Raw genomic sequence first — 16,452 nt, 5'->3', positions numbered from 1 at the left:
TGACACTAGCTTGCAGCCCGTGATGCAAAATTGAAGGATCTGGAGGAGGCTCTGTCTCCAAAGAGGGGACACCATGTGTAGCCCCCTCGGGGAGAAAGACCGAGAAATGGCCGACATGCGGGAGCGGATGCACCAGCAGCTGGATGAGTATCAGGAGCTAATGGAGTTGGAAAACGCCCCCCAGGAAGATTATGAAAGCAAACTGCCCGACGCCTTGATGAAGATGGGAAGCCGGCATGAACTTCAAATTAAACTCTACATTCAAAAAGAGGTAACCATTTTTCATTTTGACCTTAGAATCTGTCTCAGCTGCAAAAGTTTAAAAAGTCTGTGTTGACACCAGCTTGCAGCCCGTGATGCAAAAGTGAAAGATCTGGAGGAGGCTCTGTCTCCAAAGAGAGACCTCTTCGGGGAGAAAGACCGAGAAATGGTCGACATGAGGGAGCGGTTAGAGCAGAAGCTGGATAAGTATCAGGCGCTAATGGATTTCAAGCTAGCGTTGGATCTGGAGATAAGTGCCTACAGGAGCTGGATGAGTATCAGGAGCTAATGGATGTCAAGCTAGCGCTGGATATGGAGATAATTGCCTACAGGTAGGTGCTTGACAGCGAGGAGGAGAGGTGTGTGTGGCTTACAAACATACCACAACTTTTCCTCTCATAGCAATTAATGTCTCCACGTTTGTCCGCACGGTACGCTCGACCACGTCGGCCAGCGGGAAGAGGAAGCGTCCCAACGACACGGACAGCGAGGCTTCGAGCTTCGCCGGAAGCGCTGTGACTCGTACTCCCATCACCCAGCAGGCCTCTGCTAGCGGGCAGGTCACCGTGGATGAGGCGGAGCAGGACGGCAAATATGTCCGACTCAGCAATAAAGGAGATGAGGTCAGTGGATGTGTCACAGTGGAACATCGCACATCTTACAAGTTTTACACATTTTCCAGTAAAGACTAACCTGTTGAGATCAATTTCAGCTGCACGGCACACGAGGAGCTCCAGCAGACCCGGATCCGACTGGAGTCCCTTTCACACCCTAACCCTAACTCTAACAGGACGCCACTCAGAAGGGGAAGGAGTTCAGGACCCCAACAGCCTGGAGATCACAAACTCCGCCAGTGGCGAGCAGTGCTTGCATCCCACTACAGAGTCCCGGCACCATTCGTCACGGATGTAGACGCGCATTCCACCTTCTCGCGATGTTCCCCCTCGTACAATGGCCCGGTCCGCCCGCTAGCCGCTCCAGATGTACAGCAGAGTCCGGAATGTCGACGGTCAACCAAGTCCCAGTGAACACGAGCACACAGCAGTTACGCACTGTCCGGTTCGTAGATCTCAGCAGGCGAATGTCAACCATGTTGTTGTCCAGCGATCGAATATTCGCCAGAAGAATGGAAGGCACGGCCGGGCGAGCTGAGTTGGGTTCAGCCTCCTCGCACACCGCTTCCGACGCTCCCCAACCGGGGGAGGAATAGCAGAAGATGCTTAGATTCACATTATGATCATTCTGGAAGGACAGTGTGGTTCACTCTTGTGATGGTGGTACCACAACTGAGCCCTGCGAGCTCCATCAGCTGGTCCACACTGAAGCCGTACTCACTGAAGAGCTCCTCATCAATGCGCTGGGCTTCCTCTTGTCTGCAGAAGAAATACAAGTACCGTTTTTTTCCATGTATAATGCGCAAAATTTAACTAATGTATTGTCCTAAAATCTGGGGTGCGCATTATACATGGGTACAAATAAATATATATTTTCTAATCCGGATATGATCCGGAGGCCGCCATTACAGATACGCTTTCTTCTCTGGTGTTCACTTCAAACACGCTCCATACGAACACAATGCTGTTGTATCAGACACTTGCTCGATCACCTGCTCGTTTGCTGTCACAATGTACCCTACACAAATCCGAAACATTTCTTTGCGATCGAGTTTGCTAGCGCATGCGCAGTGATACTGACCGGCAGAATAACATCCGGTTGTTCCCAAAGATTATCTTTTTTCTGAAATAATTTTACATTTACGGACTTAAGTAGGAGTCAAAATTTGGGTGCGTATTATACATGGGTACGGGCTTTTTTCCAGCATCAACATGCCATTTTTAGGGTGCGTATTATACATGGGGGCGCACTATACACGGAAAAAAACGGTATGACGAAAACTAGACGTCACTTTAAATTGTATTTATAAAACATACCCAAGGTACTTGATGCTCTGGGCCATGATGGAAGATTGTCTGCTACTGTGACAGTTCTTCTGGTGGTTGTTAGCTGAAGGTGAAAGTGGGCATTTCCCTGTTTGAGCAAAAACTGCTGCGGCCCGTGAGGTCACCAGAAAGCCGATGCCAAAAAGAGTCCGCACACTCAGCATTCAGATGGTCCTGCAATGGTAAACAGCAAATCTTCTTCATGCAATTTGTAGTGATGGCTGATTGTTAGCATGTCTTGAATTCTTGCCGACTGTTAGGGTTTGCAGGATATGTTAGGGTTTGCAGAATATCTTCATCGTATGATTATTTTGGAATGTAACCTGTAATAATTTACCTAGCTTGTCCTGTCTGAACAAAAGTAGTAGAACAAAGTGCTAAGATCTTTTCAACCGATTGACTAGCTGCAGAGGAAGCAATCAAAGTTGCTTTGTTTACAAAAAGTCGTAAAAGGCCCCCTGCTATGCTTTGATCAGCAGGGAAGGGGCTTCACCCCATCCTGTCTTCCCACACCCCCACTTTCAACCCCACTCTTGTTTCTCTCAATAAATATGCACCTGATGAGGCCAGAGTCAGACTTCCATTCGACCATCGCTGTAAGCACAGCTATGAATGGACTCTCCACTTGCAGGTGTCTAAAAGGACTTGCTTGTCTCCTGTGTGGTTCTTGCAAAATAAGTTAGAGTGAGCACCACCCTAACAACGACAACCAGAGATTACTAAAGATTAGTGACACTCACCAAATGCACGCCAATATCCCGTTAAGAATGCAACATTTTGGTTAAATGCCATGCAATAACACAACTGTATACACCTCAGGGACAAACACATCACACCTCAGTACGATTACAGTATTGTGTTGTTTTGTAAACAACGGGGCTGACACTGAGGGGAGGGAATCGCAGCAGCATTGGTTCGAATGTGAAAGTTCTCCTCGCCAGTTTGTGCTGCCATGCTGCAACATCTCGCTTCCACCAACGTCTCTGGGGATGGCCGGTAAGTAGGACACAGTGTGGTTTTCAGATTTTTGATCATTTAATAAGGAACGCTATTGTTCCGCTCTTGCACTTTTTTTCTTTTTTTTTGGAACAAAATAAAACTTCATGGGGAGTTTGATTGAAATCCTTTTAAAATGTAGGATTCAGAACGGCTTTGTGTAGAAGAGGGAGGTTTTTTTTTTTTTCTGACATCGTGTACTCACCCTGGGTAAGTGTGTGTGCGCGGTGCGATGCTCCGTTGAGTTGCGGACCGCAGCACATCAAGAGGGGTCATCATTACGTAGAACTGACCTGGACACAAGCAATAAAAGCTTAATTATTATTATTATTACTCGACATTTTTTATTCGGTTCGAAGACCATATAAAGCAGTGCTTCTCAATTATTTTCTGTTACGCCCCCCCCTTAGCAAGAAGAAAACTATTCGCGCCCCCCCCCCCTCCCCACCGTGACTATCCTAACTTGTCTTGTAAGTCGTAAAATGTTGCACTGTCGCAAACGTCACAGAAGTAACAATGAGAGCGCCACTGCCCCCTGCTGGGAAGATGCGCAATTACACTTTATTCTAGTACTGCAAAAAAAAAAAAGCCTGTTCCCCAGGGTCACACGCGCCCCCCCCAGGTATAGCACGGCGCCCCCCAAGGGGGGCGCGCCCCACTATTTGAGAAGCACTGATATAAAGTGAAAGTATGTAAACAAACCTGCCCCCTGTGTGATTGTGGGTTCAGAGGTCGTTTGCACCGACACTGCTGTGGCTCTCCCGTCGGTGACAGCGGCGGCGGGAAAGTAGGCAAAACGTGTCTCTCCTGCTACCGTCTCCCCGACAGGACTGCCCACGTTACTGAAAGGGTTCTGGATCACAGCCTGGATGGTAAAGAATGAATCCATCAAAAAAAAAAAAAAAAAAATCAATCACTGTTGAAACCACCATCATCGTATGTTTTGCTTTGTTCTTAAAATCAAATTAAAATGTCGCCGATTCAGTAATATTTACATGTTCACGCACCTGAGGTGCTCCTGCAAATGCTGCGGCGGAGACGACGCTAACAGCAGCAGTGGCGTCGGAGGATGGATCAATGTTGTCGTCTGTCACCTGGACGACACGATAGGTTACCTTGAGAGAGAGCAGGAACAGTGTTGGAATCATACTAGAACGGAAACAACACCTACCGTATTTTCCGCACTATCAGGCGCACTTAAGAACTTACATTTTACTCAAAAAAACACAGTGCGCCTTATAATGCAGAGCGCCTTATATATGGATCAATTGATGAATTTGTTGATCCATACTGGTTGTACACAGTACTCTGCCAAAATGTTTCAGTACGTTTTAGTACGATTAGTAGATTACAAGGTCGCATTGCTTCCCACCATTACGGCAACCGTGGTCAGGGGACGTCACTAAATAGCTGTTATACCCGTGAGGCTGTTTCATTTCAAAATAGTATGCTCCGTTAATGTTTCCAGTAAATACACGGATTGATATGGAAGGGAAACAGAGGTAAGCAGTACCAATGTGTTAGATCGAACTTTAGTCAGTTCCGATCGTTTTATAGGAGATCGTTTAAGAAACGCGATTGTTTACTTTGCTGAGGCTCATGGGAGATTGCGAGCTGAGGCTCATGGGAGTTTGCGGGTGGCTAATGCTATCATGATAGTTGCTATACACACCAGACTATTTCATGTCAAAATAGGCTGCTCTGTTAATATTTCGAGTAAATCTACGGATCGATATGGAGGGGAAACATAGGTAAGCAGTACCGACGTTAGCTCAAACTTTAGTCAGTTCTGATCATTTTATAGGAGATTGTTTGAGAAACGTGATTATTCACAGAGGGCTCATTGGTTATTGGCTAGTGGATGCATACGGCAACCCTAGTCAACCTCAGTTTGTTGCAGTATAGCTTCTATTTTATGCGCCTTTTAATCCGGTGCGCCCTATATATGAAATAATTTCCAAAATAAAAAATTCAATGCCTTATAATCCAGTGCGCCTTTTGGTGCGAAAAATAGGGTAATTAAGTCTTTACCTGCCCGCCATTATTGTCTGTGCAAAACTGGTACTGGACATTGTGGTCAGAGAACGCAGCCTGTTGGACAGCAGAAATGGTCCCAGCTGACTGATCCTCTACTTCCCCTGTAAATAAAGCAAACCAAAATTGGGCACATATGAGCCAGTTAAGTATTGCACAAGTATGTCACATAATGTTAAATATTAGAACATAACAAATATCCTAGAATATTCTAGAAGCAGCTCCGTTTTGCTCCTCTTATTTATTGTGTTATTTGTTTATTTATTTATTTATTTATTTATTTATTTATTCATCACTCTTATTATTTATTGTTTGTGCCTTCTTGTTTTATTTTGTGTCGTTTACTTGTATGTCTATCGCGTACTATGTCTCGTCACCGTGGGATAGAGGAAACGTAATTTCGATTTCTTTGTGTGTCTTGATATGTGAAGAGATTGACAATAAAGCAGACTTTGACTTTAGACTATGAAATAAATATCATACCTTCTTCCTGTAACTGCTCAATGTCGTCGGGTTCCTGTTTGTCGTGACTGCAAAAAAGTGAAGACGTTATTTTGTCCAAAGAATAACCAAATAAAGTTGATCAGCGCTTGTCGCGGGTGAGCGGCGCCGCCGTGTGGTCACATGAGCAAACTACATGTTAAGACAAAAAATAATAAAGTACAGTGCCGCACTGCACTAGAGTGCAATAAAATTAAGTAAAATAAAACAAACGTAACTTAAAATGTAAAACCTGAATACATGCTAAAGGCTAAGTAAACCTGTAGTATCGCTGATGTTATTTTATCGCGAGAACAGAAAATGACTAGAGAGAGAGCAAGGAACTAGCAGCTAACAAGAAACGGACATGTGGAAATAAAAGAGTTGAAGTTAAACAAAGACTGTTTTATTGAGGAACACAACATTTTGGCGACGAGGAAACGGTTTACCACGAACCCAGAAGCAAGAAAGGACGACTAGGATTCTACGTCCATACTGGAAGAAAAAAAAAAAGGTGAGACGACAACTGTATCGTGTTGACCATGTCGAACGGCGATGGTGCCGGAGCCGCGCTGGGACACGCTGCACCTGAACCCAGGTACGCCCAACTGAACGCGCCTGCTGCGTTGAACCTTGGGGCATCTGATTTATTCACAGAATATAGCCTGTGGAAGGACTCCTACGGTTTTTTCGAAGTTGCCAGTGGAACTATTAATGCACCAGACTTAGTGAGGAGGGCCACATTACTGCATTGCATTGGAGCACCTACGCAAAGAATTTTTGCCAATCTACCTGGAAGCAAAAGTACGTATGCACAGACTGTTGCTGCTCTAGACTCGTATTTCACACCACGAAGAAATGTAGTCCTGGAGAGACACAAGTTTAGACAGAGAGCTCAGTGTACTGATGAGTCAGTAGATGCTTTTGTGAATGCGTTAAGAGAATTGGCGAAATCATGTGACTTTGGTGCACTGGAGGACGATATGACAGATAAGAGATCAAATAGTGGAAAAATGTGCAATGAGAAAGCTGCGTGACAAACTGCTTCAGGAAGATGGACTGACTTTAGATAGAGCATTGTCAACTGCAAGAGCTTTTGAAGCAGCACAGGCAGAATCTAAACTTTTCAGACACATTTGAGGAACGGGAGGGACTTCCTGACGAGAACCGGTACATTGTCCTTTCTCTCTCCCTCCACACATGCTCTTTCTTACACACTCTCTCCATTTTCCTGCCCTCCTCACGGGTTTTCCTCCATCTGCGTGCAGAACTTCCCAAAGTGTTTCTCCTGCAGAAGACGCCTTCCTCACCGGTCACCTGCCACGCCACAGGTTTCTACCCCAAGACATCGTCCCTCTTTTGGCGATGTAAACCTGCATGAATATGCATTTGATTAATTATGGAAAAGCTAATGTACAGTAATGAAATGTTCGACAGTCGAGTCTTTGCAATTACTGATGAACATTTCACGGTAACGGCAATCAAGTTGTATCTTTCAGAAAAAAAACATTGTATAGCCTCCTGAATAGACAATATATGATCAATTACGCTATTGGAATTGTTTTTGGCAAATTGAAGAGAATGGCAAAAGTTATGCAATTATATTTCTTTCATAAGTGGATTTAAATCGCTGATGAGGGACATCCCGCTGGAACAATTGTCAATTCACTGACAGGTTTGAGCGAAAGAATGCGCTTGGATAAACATCAACTCCGACATGTCAAGTGCTGCAATGTCCCAGCTGCAGACAAAGTCATTGAAAATATGAATTGCACAAGATTGCCCAATGTAAAAGCAGAGCAAGATCATGTGTGTCATTTTTGCTTTTGTCTTTCAGTCATTCACACGTTCAATTATTTTAAGATGGGCTCTCAAGTTGCAACGCTACCAGAGTACTTGGTGATGGCCTATGTTGATGGCGTTCAGATTCTGCAGTTTGACAGCTACCACAGGGAAACGAAAGCAATACATGACTGGGTGAACAAAATCACAGAAGATGATCCGCACTTCTGGAAGAGAGAGACGGAGTTCAATATTGGGAATGAGCAGGTCATGAAAGTCAACATTGAAACCGCTAAAAAGCGCTTCAACCAAACTGGAGGTTTGTTTACGCCAGCTCGTAAAATTCATTTCATGTGCTGGTACGCTTCATGACTAATAAACAGACGTGTCACTGGTGGCTCCTCTCCGATTACCGTCACTGAATCTTGTGTGCGATCCTTTCAGGTGTTCACATGATTCAGGTGATGAGAGGCTGTGAATGGGATGATGAGACGGGTGAGGTTGATGGTTGGCAGCACATCCGTTACAACGGAGAAGACTTCCTATCATTTGAGGCGAAGACGATGACATGGATTGCAGCAAATCCACAAGCTTTCATCACCAAATTGAAATTGGACCAAATAGACGTGTTGAATGAAGCCAGGAAGAATATACTCATTGAGGAGTGTCCTTTTGAGTTGAAGAAACATGTGAGCAACGGGAGGGACTACCTGACGAGAACCGGTACGTTGCCTTCTTACGTCTTCTCTCAACCTCACACACACACTTTCTGTTTTTCCTTTCTTCCCGAGCTCTTCATCTGTCGTGCTCTTCTTACGTGTTTCCGTCCATCTATGAACCTGCGTGCAGAGCTTCCCAAGGTGTTTCTCCTGCAGAAGACGCCTTCCTCTCCGGTCACCTGCCACGCCACGGGTTTCTACCCCAAAACATCATTCCTCTTTTGGAGGAAGAACAGCGAGGAGATCCACAAGGACGTTGAGATGGGGGAGACCCTCCCCAATCACGATGGAACCTTCCAGACCTCGGTCCACCTGAAAGTGGAGGTGACGCCCGCCGCGGAGCAGGAGTACGAATGCGTGTTCCGGCTAGCCGGCGTCTCAGATGACATCGTCATCAAGCTGGACGCCGGAAGCATCCTGAGCAACCAGGGTGAGCGTTTGTCACGGCTCAGACACGTCCCATTGGCTGTCGGGCTCCCGTGACGGCTCGGTGTCACGACAACAGTCGTTCACGTGTCTCTCTTCATTGCACACGCTTTGCCTTGTGCAAAAGAGCAAGACTGGAAGAATGCGGTGGCCATCGCCATCCCGTTGGTGGTCCTCGCTCTGGTGGCGGTGGTGGCGGCGGCGATGGTCCTTGCCAAGCGTCTCAAATCCAAACAAGGTGAGCGACAAATGTTTTCTCCGTCAGGAACATCCAAAGAGAACATTGTTTGCTTCGCGTCGTTTGTGACCATTCCTAATCGCTTCTTGCTTCTCTTTTATTCATATACTCTCAAGCCGAAAGGAAAAGAAGAAGAAGAAGAAGGACAATTAAGTAAGTCAAATGTTTTCTGCTTCCTTTGAGCCACAATAACAAGGCAGCCATGTCAAGGTTTGATTCAAAGCTTAAGAGTCAATGAGGAGTCGCGTCGAAAAATGTCAGCTGGGTTCTGTGACAATGTTCACACGTTTGTTGATGTCAAGGCCATTGTTGTGCAAAAAAAGTACACTATTGCCCTGAGATACGAGCCAAATATGTTCAGCAACCACACTTGCAAATGCTTTTTTTTTCCGTTGAAAGGAATGGACATGACATTCTTCATCAAAATTGTTGTGTGTAATTTAACGTTCCGTCATGTTTGCGCTCTTTTAGCTGTTTCCACCTACTGTGAGTCATGAGAGGCAGTTGCCGTCACCTGGTGAGTTAGCTCATGCTTATTACACATGGTCTTTGGCTTCTGGAGGTGGGTTAGGAAACATTTGGAAACACTATTTTGCTCCTCTTTCTTCAGGTGTTGGAATTCTTTCAGAGGACTTTCTCATTGCGCCGCACTGCATCGATAGACATTCTCATGAAGGTTCGTGAGTAGGTCCTGCAGGATCTGGTGAGGCGTTTTGACCGAACCGTGCTGCTGATCACCAACAACCTGAAGACTATCGAGGCCGATCAGATTGCGGTGATAGGCGTGGGCGGCGTTCGGGAGCGAGGAACCCACCGCTAGCTGATGGAAAAGAATGGCATGTAGTCTCAACTGAAAGAGAAGTTCGCCATCGCTGGAAGCTAACGCCTTCAGAAGCACTGACATGCATTTACAACCTGGATTTATCCATGAAGTTTTTTTCTTAAAAAAATGAATTCACGTGTACTCAATGTATCACAGACTCAAAAGAAAATGTCATTAATTTCCAGTTTGTAGTAAAGGGAAATGTACTTTCGGCAGTTTGCAAACACATTTGATTAAGGCTGCGTTAGACACATGTAAAGTCAAAGTCAAAGTCTGCTTTATTGTCAATCCCTTCATATGTCAAGACACACAAAGAAACCGAAATTCCGTTTCCTCGATCCCACGGTGATGAGACATAGTACACGATAGACATACAAGTAGACGACACAAAATAAAAACAAGAAGGCACAAATAATAAATAAATAATATGAGTGATGAATAAATAATAAACAAATAACCCAATAAATAAGAGGAGCAAAACTGAGCCAGTGTGCATACAGCAGACAGTAAGCATAGCGCCAAGTACAGGACGCTACGCAGAAAGGGGGAGCGAGTTCAGGATCCTAACAGCCTGGAGTATGAAGCTGTTGGTGAGTCTGGTGGTGCGGGAGCGCAGGCTCCTGTACCTCTTCCCAGAGGGCAGATGATCAAACAAAGAGTCATATCAATATAATTTCTAGTAGTAGTGTGGTCGATTAATAAGTGGGAAGGGATGTGCAGACTACATGAATTTGTTTTCTTCAAAGTATTGTGGAACAGGATGTCCAGACAGGGAGGACATCTCAAGGCCGATGGGGAACGCGAATAACTCGTCGTGGTCCAGACACCTGTGCTGAGCAGGGGAAAACCCAAACGAGGAGGAGCTGGCCATCAACCATCGACCAATCACCACACAATATTTTGCATGCTTGAATATTCATATTATGTTTCTTTAAAACTGGGCAACCCAGAAGAATGTGTTGTCTTTTGATGGTCACAGAAGGCACACAAGTTTTTTGTGTTAAGGACCCGAGACCCAGGCGCCTGTATTAGCTTGCTTTGTCAGGATTACACAATTGGTCAATTCGGCCTAATTGATCTACTGGTCTTCTCTTTGACCGAACGAACTCGCAAAATTGTTAGGTGCGACATTGTGTGGATTTGGACATAACAACTCTTGTGTTAAGTGTTGATCGCAATTTGGAGTCAGATCAATAACTAAAATCCGTAGCCTAACGCATTGAAAGGATTCAATGGGGAAAAAAAAGGTTCAAATAGTTGCAAGTTGCATCCTTTTTCTTTGGGAGGCGGTTCCAAGCCTTCCAGTTCAGCCCTTTCGTGATTCCACGCCCCGCGCACCACTAGTACCACGGCCCCACGTCAGATTCGGATCCAAAGTATGCAACTCGCAAAGAAGATTTCAACCTTGCCTCCTGAATTAATATTCAGGAGACAAGGTTCAAATCAGGCAATATATGATCAATAACATTATTGGAATTGTTCTTTTTTTTTTTTTTTTTTTTTGCAGATTAAAAAGAATGGCAACATTCTTTCTTTTTTCATAAGTGGATTTAAATGGCCGATGAGGGGCATTGAACTCCAACATGTCAAGTGCTGCAATGTTCCAACTGCAGACAGAATAATAGAAAATATGAACTGTTTTTGTCTTTCAGACATTAACCCGCTCAATTATTCTCCAAAGAATAACGTAAAGCTCGAAACTAGCATCAAATAAAGTTGATCAGAGCTTGTCGCGGGTGAGAGGCGCCGCCGTGTGGTCACATAAGCAAACTACATGTTAAGATAAAAATAAAGTACAGTGCCGCACTGCACTATAGTGCAATAAAATTAAGTAAAATAAAACAAATGTAACTTAAAATGTAAAACCTGAACACATGATAAAAGCTAACTAAACCCAAACGTTGAGTTTGAGTCTTAAGTTCGAACTGGTACGTCTTCTTGAAATGACCTTAATACCTTCGTTTTGACGTCTTGCAGTAGCCGCAATGTTACACAGTTGCTAAGTTCGAAAAATAGGACAAAAATGAATTCAATGATCGCTTGGGTGTAGAAATGAAACATTGCCGAAGCAGGAGTAAAACAACTCTGATAGAAAGCAAGTAAAAGTGTCAAACAGCTTAAAGATATAAAGAAAAGCGTTTGCAAAGAGTCTAAACCATATGTGTGTCAAACTCAAGGCCCGCGAGATCATTTTATATTATTGTTACTAATGGCCCGACGATATGAAGCGATGATAACACAATAAACTACAGATCCCATAATGCAGTGCTTTCGCTGCCTTGCTGAGCGTTTTTCCGCGGCAACCAGGACAAGTGCTTGTTGCTGCAAGTTATTGCGAAGCTAGCCCCTCATGATGCCGAAGAGAAAAGTTGATTCTGAAAACAAAGCCTTTAAAAAGGTTGAGTATATGTTTACTGACATTGCCGGTAAGCCCGTTTGTCTCATGTGTGGCGCTAATGTGGCTGTATTGAAAGATTTTAATCTAAGACGGCACTATGAAACAAAACATCTGGATAACCTGAAAGACCTGAATGCAGAGCAGAATGACAGAAGGTAGAAGAGTTAAAGAAAAGGTAAGGAAGAAGCTGATATTCCAGCAGACGTTTTTCACCCGTTCAAAATCACAAAGTGAAGCTGCTGTGAAAGCGAATTTTATCGTGGCAGAGGAGATCGCCAAAGCAGGTTGTTATTGCTGAAAAGCACAAATTGGTGGAGAAGAAAGATCTCAGCAACCTCAACGATAGGGGTGTAAATCGCGGGTTTTGTCACGATACGATATAATATCGATATAAAGAACTACGATACGATATTTGCCGATATCTTAAAGCCTGCTGCGATTCATTCACGATATATCGCGATCATAGTGCTCTACGATCGATGTATACATTTTTTTTTAATAAAAACTATAGAACAATATCCTGATTTAGAACAATTCATACGCAAAATCAACAAGGTACTGCAAACTCTTTATTTAGGAAATTACAAGAGTATTGTAGTATACAAATTGCTTACTTTAACACTGAACTTTGATGTCGTGTTTAAATGTGCGGCGAGATTTGTGCTCCCTGAATATTTGATCACCGCATGGCAGGATTTACAAACTGCACTTGTCTTGTTCGTTGAGCCATCTTTTCTTTGGAATCCAAAGTGCTTCCAAACGAATGACTTGAAGCCTAAAGGGGAGCCAATTTCCTCGTCTTTTTGGACACTAGCCATAGCACCAGCCCAGGAGCCGCGTACTAGTTGTCGACTCCCCTTTCACGTGCAGCAACGCCGCGCACTGCTCCCTGCTCCCGGAAAGAGGAAGCAAGCAACAATGAACTGGATTTCAAAATAAAGTCGCGTCTAATGTCCGAGGTCAAACACGGTGATATAAATCGATGTTTACCTTTAGCATCGATGCCAATAAATCGTAGAGCATTATATGGATTAATCGATGTGTATCGATGTATCGTTACACCCCTACTCAACGACCGTCTGCAGCTGGAGGTGAGCAAGCTGAGGGAGGAAACTCCACACAGGTAGGGCCAGAGGTGGAATCGAACCAGCACCCACCTAACTGTGAGGCGGACGTGCTACCCAGCGCCCCACCGAGCCGCCCTTAGGATCCATCCGTTGCATAGTTTCTTTGAACCATTGCAAAGAGTGAGTTTTTTTTAATTTTTTTTTTATGTGTATTTACAAAGGAACCTTTGTTTGACTTTGAAGAAACCTCTATGCAGTTTCTTTGATAAGTGCAATCAGGCATTGGTGTAATGCATGACACTGAGTCTTTCCTGGATCAGCAGAAGCAAGCTCGAGATGGCGACCCCAGAAAACATTCCTCAAGGTGCAAACAACGCCCTCTCCCAGGAGGTGGAAGATCTCCGCAAGCTCAACGACCTTCTGGGCATTTACGTCGACGACGCCCGTTCCCGGGAAGTGGGGAACGCCGGCTTGCGTTTGCGCATCACTGAATCCGAAACAGAGGTGTCCCGGCAGCTGACGGGCCTGAAGGCCGTTTTCGAGACGGAGCTGGCGGATGCCCGTGCGACTCTGGACTCTGAGGCCAAAGAGCGTGCACGTCTGGAGCTGGAGGTGAGCAAGCTGAGGGAGGAAATCAAGGAGCTGAAAGCAAGGTGAGGCCCGGCCATTTTATCAAAAATATGCCAACAACAAAATGGATGCTGGATATTAGTGCTGACATAATTGCTTTGCTGCTGGGGCCACACCCCAAGGAAAATCCTCCTCGTGACTAATTGCAGCTCAACATTGGACTTCCAGTTAACCATCCCATAGTCCAGGGGCGGGCAAACCTTTTGACTTGCGGGCCGAATTGGGTTCTAAACTTTGACCGGGGGGCCGAACCAGGAGCAGATGGATGTAGTGTTTGTGTGTAAAGGTCATATAAATGACATGTAAAGGTCATTGCATAAAAGCTTTTTACTTTTAGCATGGATTTTTTGAAAACAAATGCATTTATTAACAGCATTAAAAAAATATTTCACCAAAAAACTACTATCAGTGATTCTTATTAAATACGACATTGTTATGATGTATAACATTTTCCATCACTTCAGCGCCTGCAGGTCAGATTTATGAAATATGTTTATCTAATGAGGCAACATCACATCCAACGGCAAACATTCTGACCAAATACATCATCTTGAAGAATCAGTGAAAGAATACATCTAAATAAAGAAATCAATAGTATTGTTGGTTTCCCTTTTTTGCCAGTGCATCATAGTCTGGAGTAAAATTGGTTGTGGCAATTCTTCGGATAGAGCCGAGGTGTCGGTCCGTTAACCTAGATCTGTGACTGGCTTTGTTGACGTTCATGTGGCTGAACGTCACGTCGCGTACGTCGAGCCAAATTGGCCACTCTCTTTTAAACACTCGGCACTGTGTCCACCTTGCTTTTTCTTGGGCGACTCATTTTAATAGAAGGATTCCAGGGGAAGGTTTGTGGGTGGCTTTAGCGTAAAACTGTATCTGAAAACTCAGCACGCGAATTACGAGAATATTGACGTCACAGCCTACACTCAAAATTCGGCACTGATAGATGAAATGACTACGTACTACTGAGTACGCACATGTACTTGTGAGTGTGCACCGAGCTTTCTGACGGCTCCCGGGAGTAAATGCGCGGGCGGGCGGGCGCTTCCCCATCTACTGGGGAAACATAGTGATTGTAGGGAAAACGACCCCCCCAAACATTTATAATACAATTTATTCAGGTTTGGCGGGCCGGATTAAACGGCCGTAGTTTGCCCATGTCTGCCATAGTCGCATATCAACATAAATAGCACATTTGACTGCGTCCATCCATTTTCCATATGCGTGCTATCGGGCGGACCGGGCCATTGTACGAGGGGGAACATCGCGAGGAGGTGGAATGCGTGTCTACATCCGTGACGAATGGTGCCGGGACTCTGTGGTGGGATGCAAGCACTGCTCGCCTCTGGCGAAGTTTGTGATCTTCAGGCTTTTGGCGTCCTGAACTCTCTCCCCCATTGTTTACTTGTATGTTACTCGTGTACTGTGTCTCGTCACCGTGGGATGGAGGAAACGTAATTTCGATTTCTTTGTGTGTCTTGGCATGAAGGAATTGACAATAAAGCTGACTCTGACTCTGACTCTGATATTCCCAGTTTATGTGTATATCTGTCATCTCAGGAACACGAAGAAAGAATCCGATCTGGCAGCAGCGCTGCAGAGGCTCAAAGACTTGGAAGCCTTGCTGAACTCCAAGGACGCGTCTTTGACGACAGCGTTAGGAGAAAAGCGTCGCCTTGAGACAAATAACGGAAGCCTTGAAGCCTTGCTGAACTCCAAGGACGCGTCTTTGACGACAGCGTTAGGGGAAAAGCCTCGCCTTGAGACAGAAAACCGAAGCCTTGCTGAACTCCAAGGACGCGTCTTTGACGACAGCGTTAGGGGAAAAGCGTCACCTTGAGACAGAAAACCGAAGCCTTGCTGAACAATAAGGATGCGTCTTTGACGACAGCGTTAGGGGAAAAGCCTCGCCTTGAGACAGAAAACCGAAGCCTTGAAGCCTTGCTGAACTCCAAGGACGCGTCTTTGACGACAGCGTTAGGAGAAAAGTGTAGCCTTGAGACAGAAAACCGAGATCTGAAGACACAGGTTGCCAAGGTGAATCTAATCACGATTAAATTACCGTGATGATTGTGTTAAAGTTGTTGCCACGTTTAGCTCGACACCAGCTTGGAGGATGCCCAAAATCAGCTGCAGGATGAGATGCTCAGGAGCGTGGATGGAGAGAATCGCATTCAAACCCTTAAAAAGGAGCTGGAGTTTCAAAAGAACCTGCATTCCGAGGTCGGACACGATTATCATCACGATCGCTTATTTAATTCATGAGAATAGAGCTGAGTCATTCTCACGTCTCACATAGGAGTTGCGCAAGGTCAAACGCCGGCACGAGTCTCACATGGTGGAGTTTGAAAACGCCCCCCAGGAAGATTATGAAAGCAAACTGCCCGACGCCTTGATGAAGATGGGAAGCCGGCATGAACTTCAAATTAAACTCTACATTCAAAAAGAGGTAACCATTTATCATTTGGACCTTAGAATCTGTCTCATCTGCAAAAGTCTAAAAAGTCTGTGTTGACACTAGCTTGCAGCCCGTGATGCAAAAGTGAAAGATCTGGAGGAGGCTCTGTCTCCAAAGAGGGGACACCATGCGTAGCCTCCTCGGGGAGAAAGACCGAGAAATGGCCTACATGCGGGAGCGGATGAACCAGCAGCTGGATG

General features: G+C 45.0%; 2 protein-coding genes across 2 annotated transcripts; one reads left to right on the top strand and one right to left on the bottom strand.

Annotated features, from left to right (window-relative positions):
- Window positions 1-2,920: 2,920 nt before the first annotated feature.
- Window positions 2,921-5,811, bottom strand: LOC133144973 (upstream stimulatory factor 2-like; the record flags this gene model as incomplete). The annotated part of the gene is made up of 6 exons (XM_061268026.1): window positions 2,921-3,184; window positions 3,403-3,490; window positions 3,900-4,062; window positions 4,205-4,291; window positions 5,229-5,335; window positions 5,715-5,811. Coding segments are annotated over 6 exons (744 nt in total), but the record flags the coding sequence as incomplete, so codon positions are not given.
- Window positions 5,812-6,251: 440 nt separating this feature from the next.
- Window positions 6,252-10,179, top strand: LOC133144566 (H-2 class I histocompatibility antigen, alpha chain-like). Its single transcript, XM_061267367.1, has 8 exons — window positions 6,252-6,309; window positions 7,549-7,812; window positions 7,938-8,216; window positions 8,343-8,642; window positions 8,766-8,876; window positions 8,993-9,029; window positions 9,348-9,393; window positions 9,487-10,179. Exons 1-7 carry the CDS (start codon window positions 6,267-6,269, stop codon window positions 9,364-9,366), a joined length of 1,053 nt encoding a protein of 350 aa, XP_061123351.1. The 5' UTR covers window positions 6,252-6,266; the 3' UTR covers window positions 9,367-9,393; window positions 9,487-10,179.
- Window positions 10,180-16,452: the final 6,273 nt, after the last annotated feature.

Source organism: Syngnathus typhle, linkage group LG20 (genome assembly GCF_033458585.1).
Source record: "Syngnathus typhle isolate RoL2023-S1 ecotype Sweden linkage group LG20, RoL_Styp_1.0, whole genome shotgun sequence".
NCBI lineage: Eukaryota > Metazoa > Chordata > Actinopteri > Syngnathiformes > Syngnathidae > Syngnathus > Syngnathus typhle.
This window is presented reverse-complemented; position numbering and strand designations above follow the sequence as displayed.

Coding starts and splice junctions, on each gene's coding strand:
- LOC133144566 (XM_061267367.1), top strand. CDS start 6,267: ATGGTGCCGGAGCCGCGCTGGGACACGCTGCACCTGAACCCAG. Junction 8,217..8,342: donor GGACTACCTGACGAGAACCG/GTACGTTGCCTT, acceptor ACCTGCGTGCAG/AGCTTCCCAAGGTGTTTCTC. Junction 8,877..8,992: donor GCGTCTCAAATCCAAACAAG/GTGAGCGACAAA, acceptor TATACTCTCAAG/CCGAAAGGAAAAGAAGAAGA.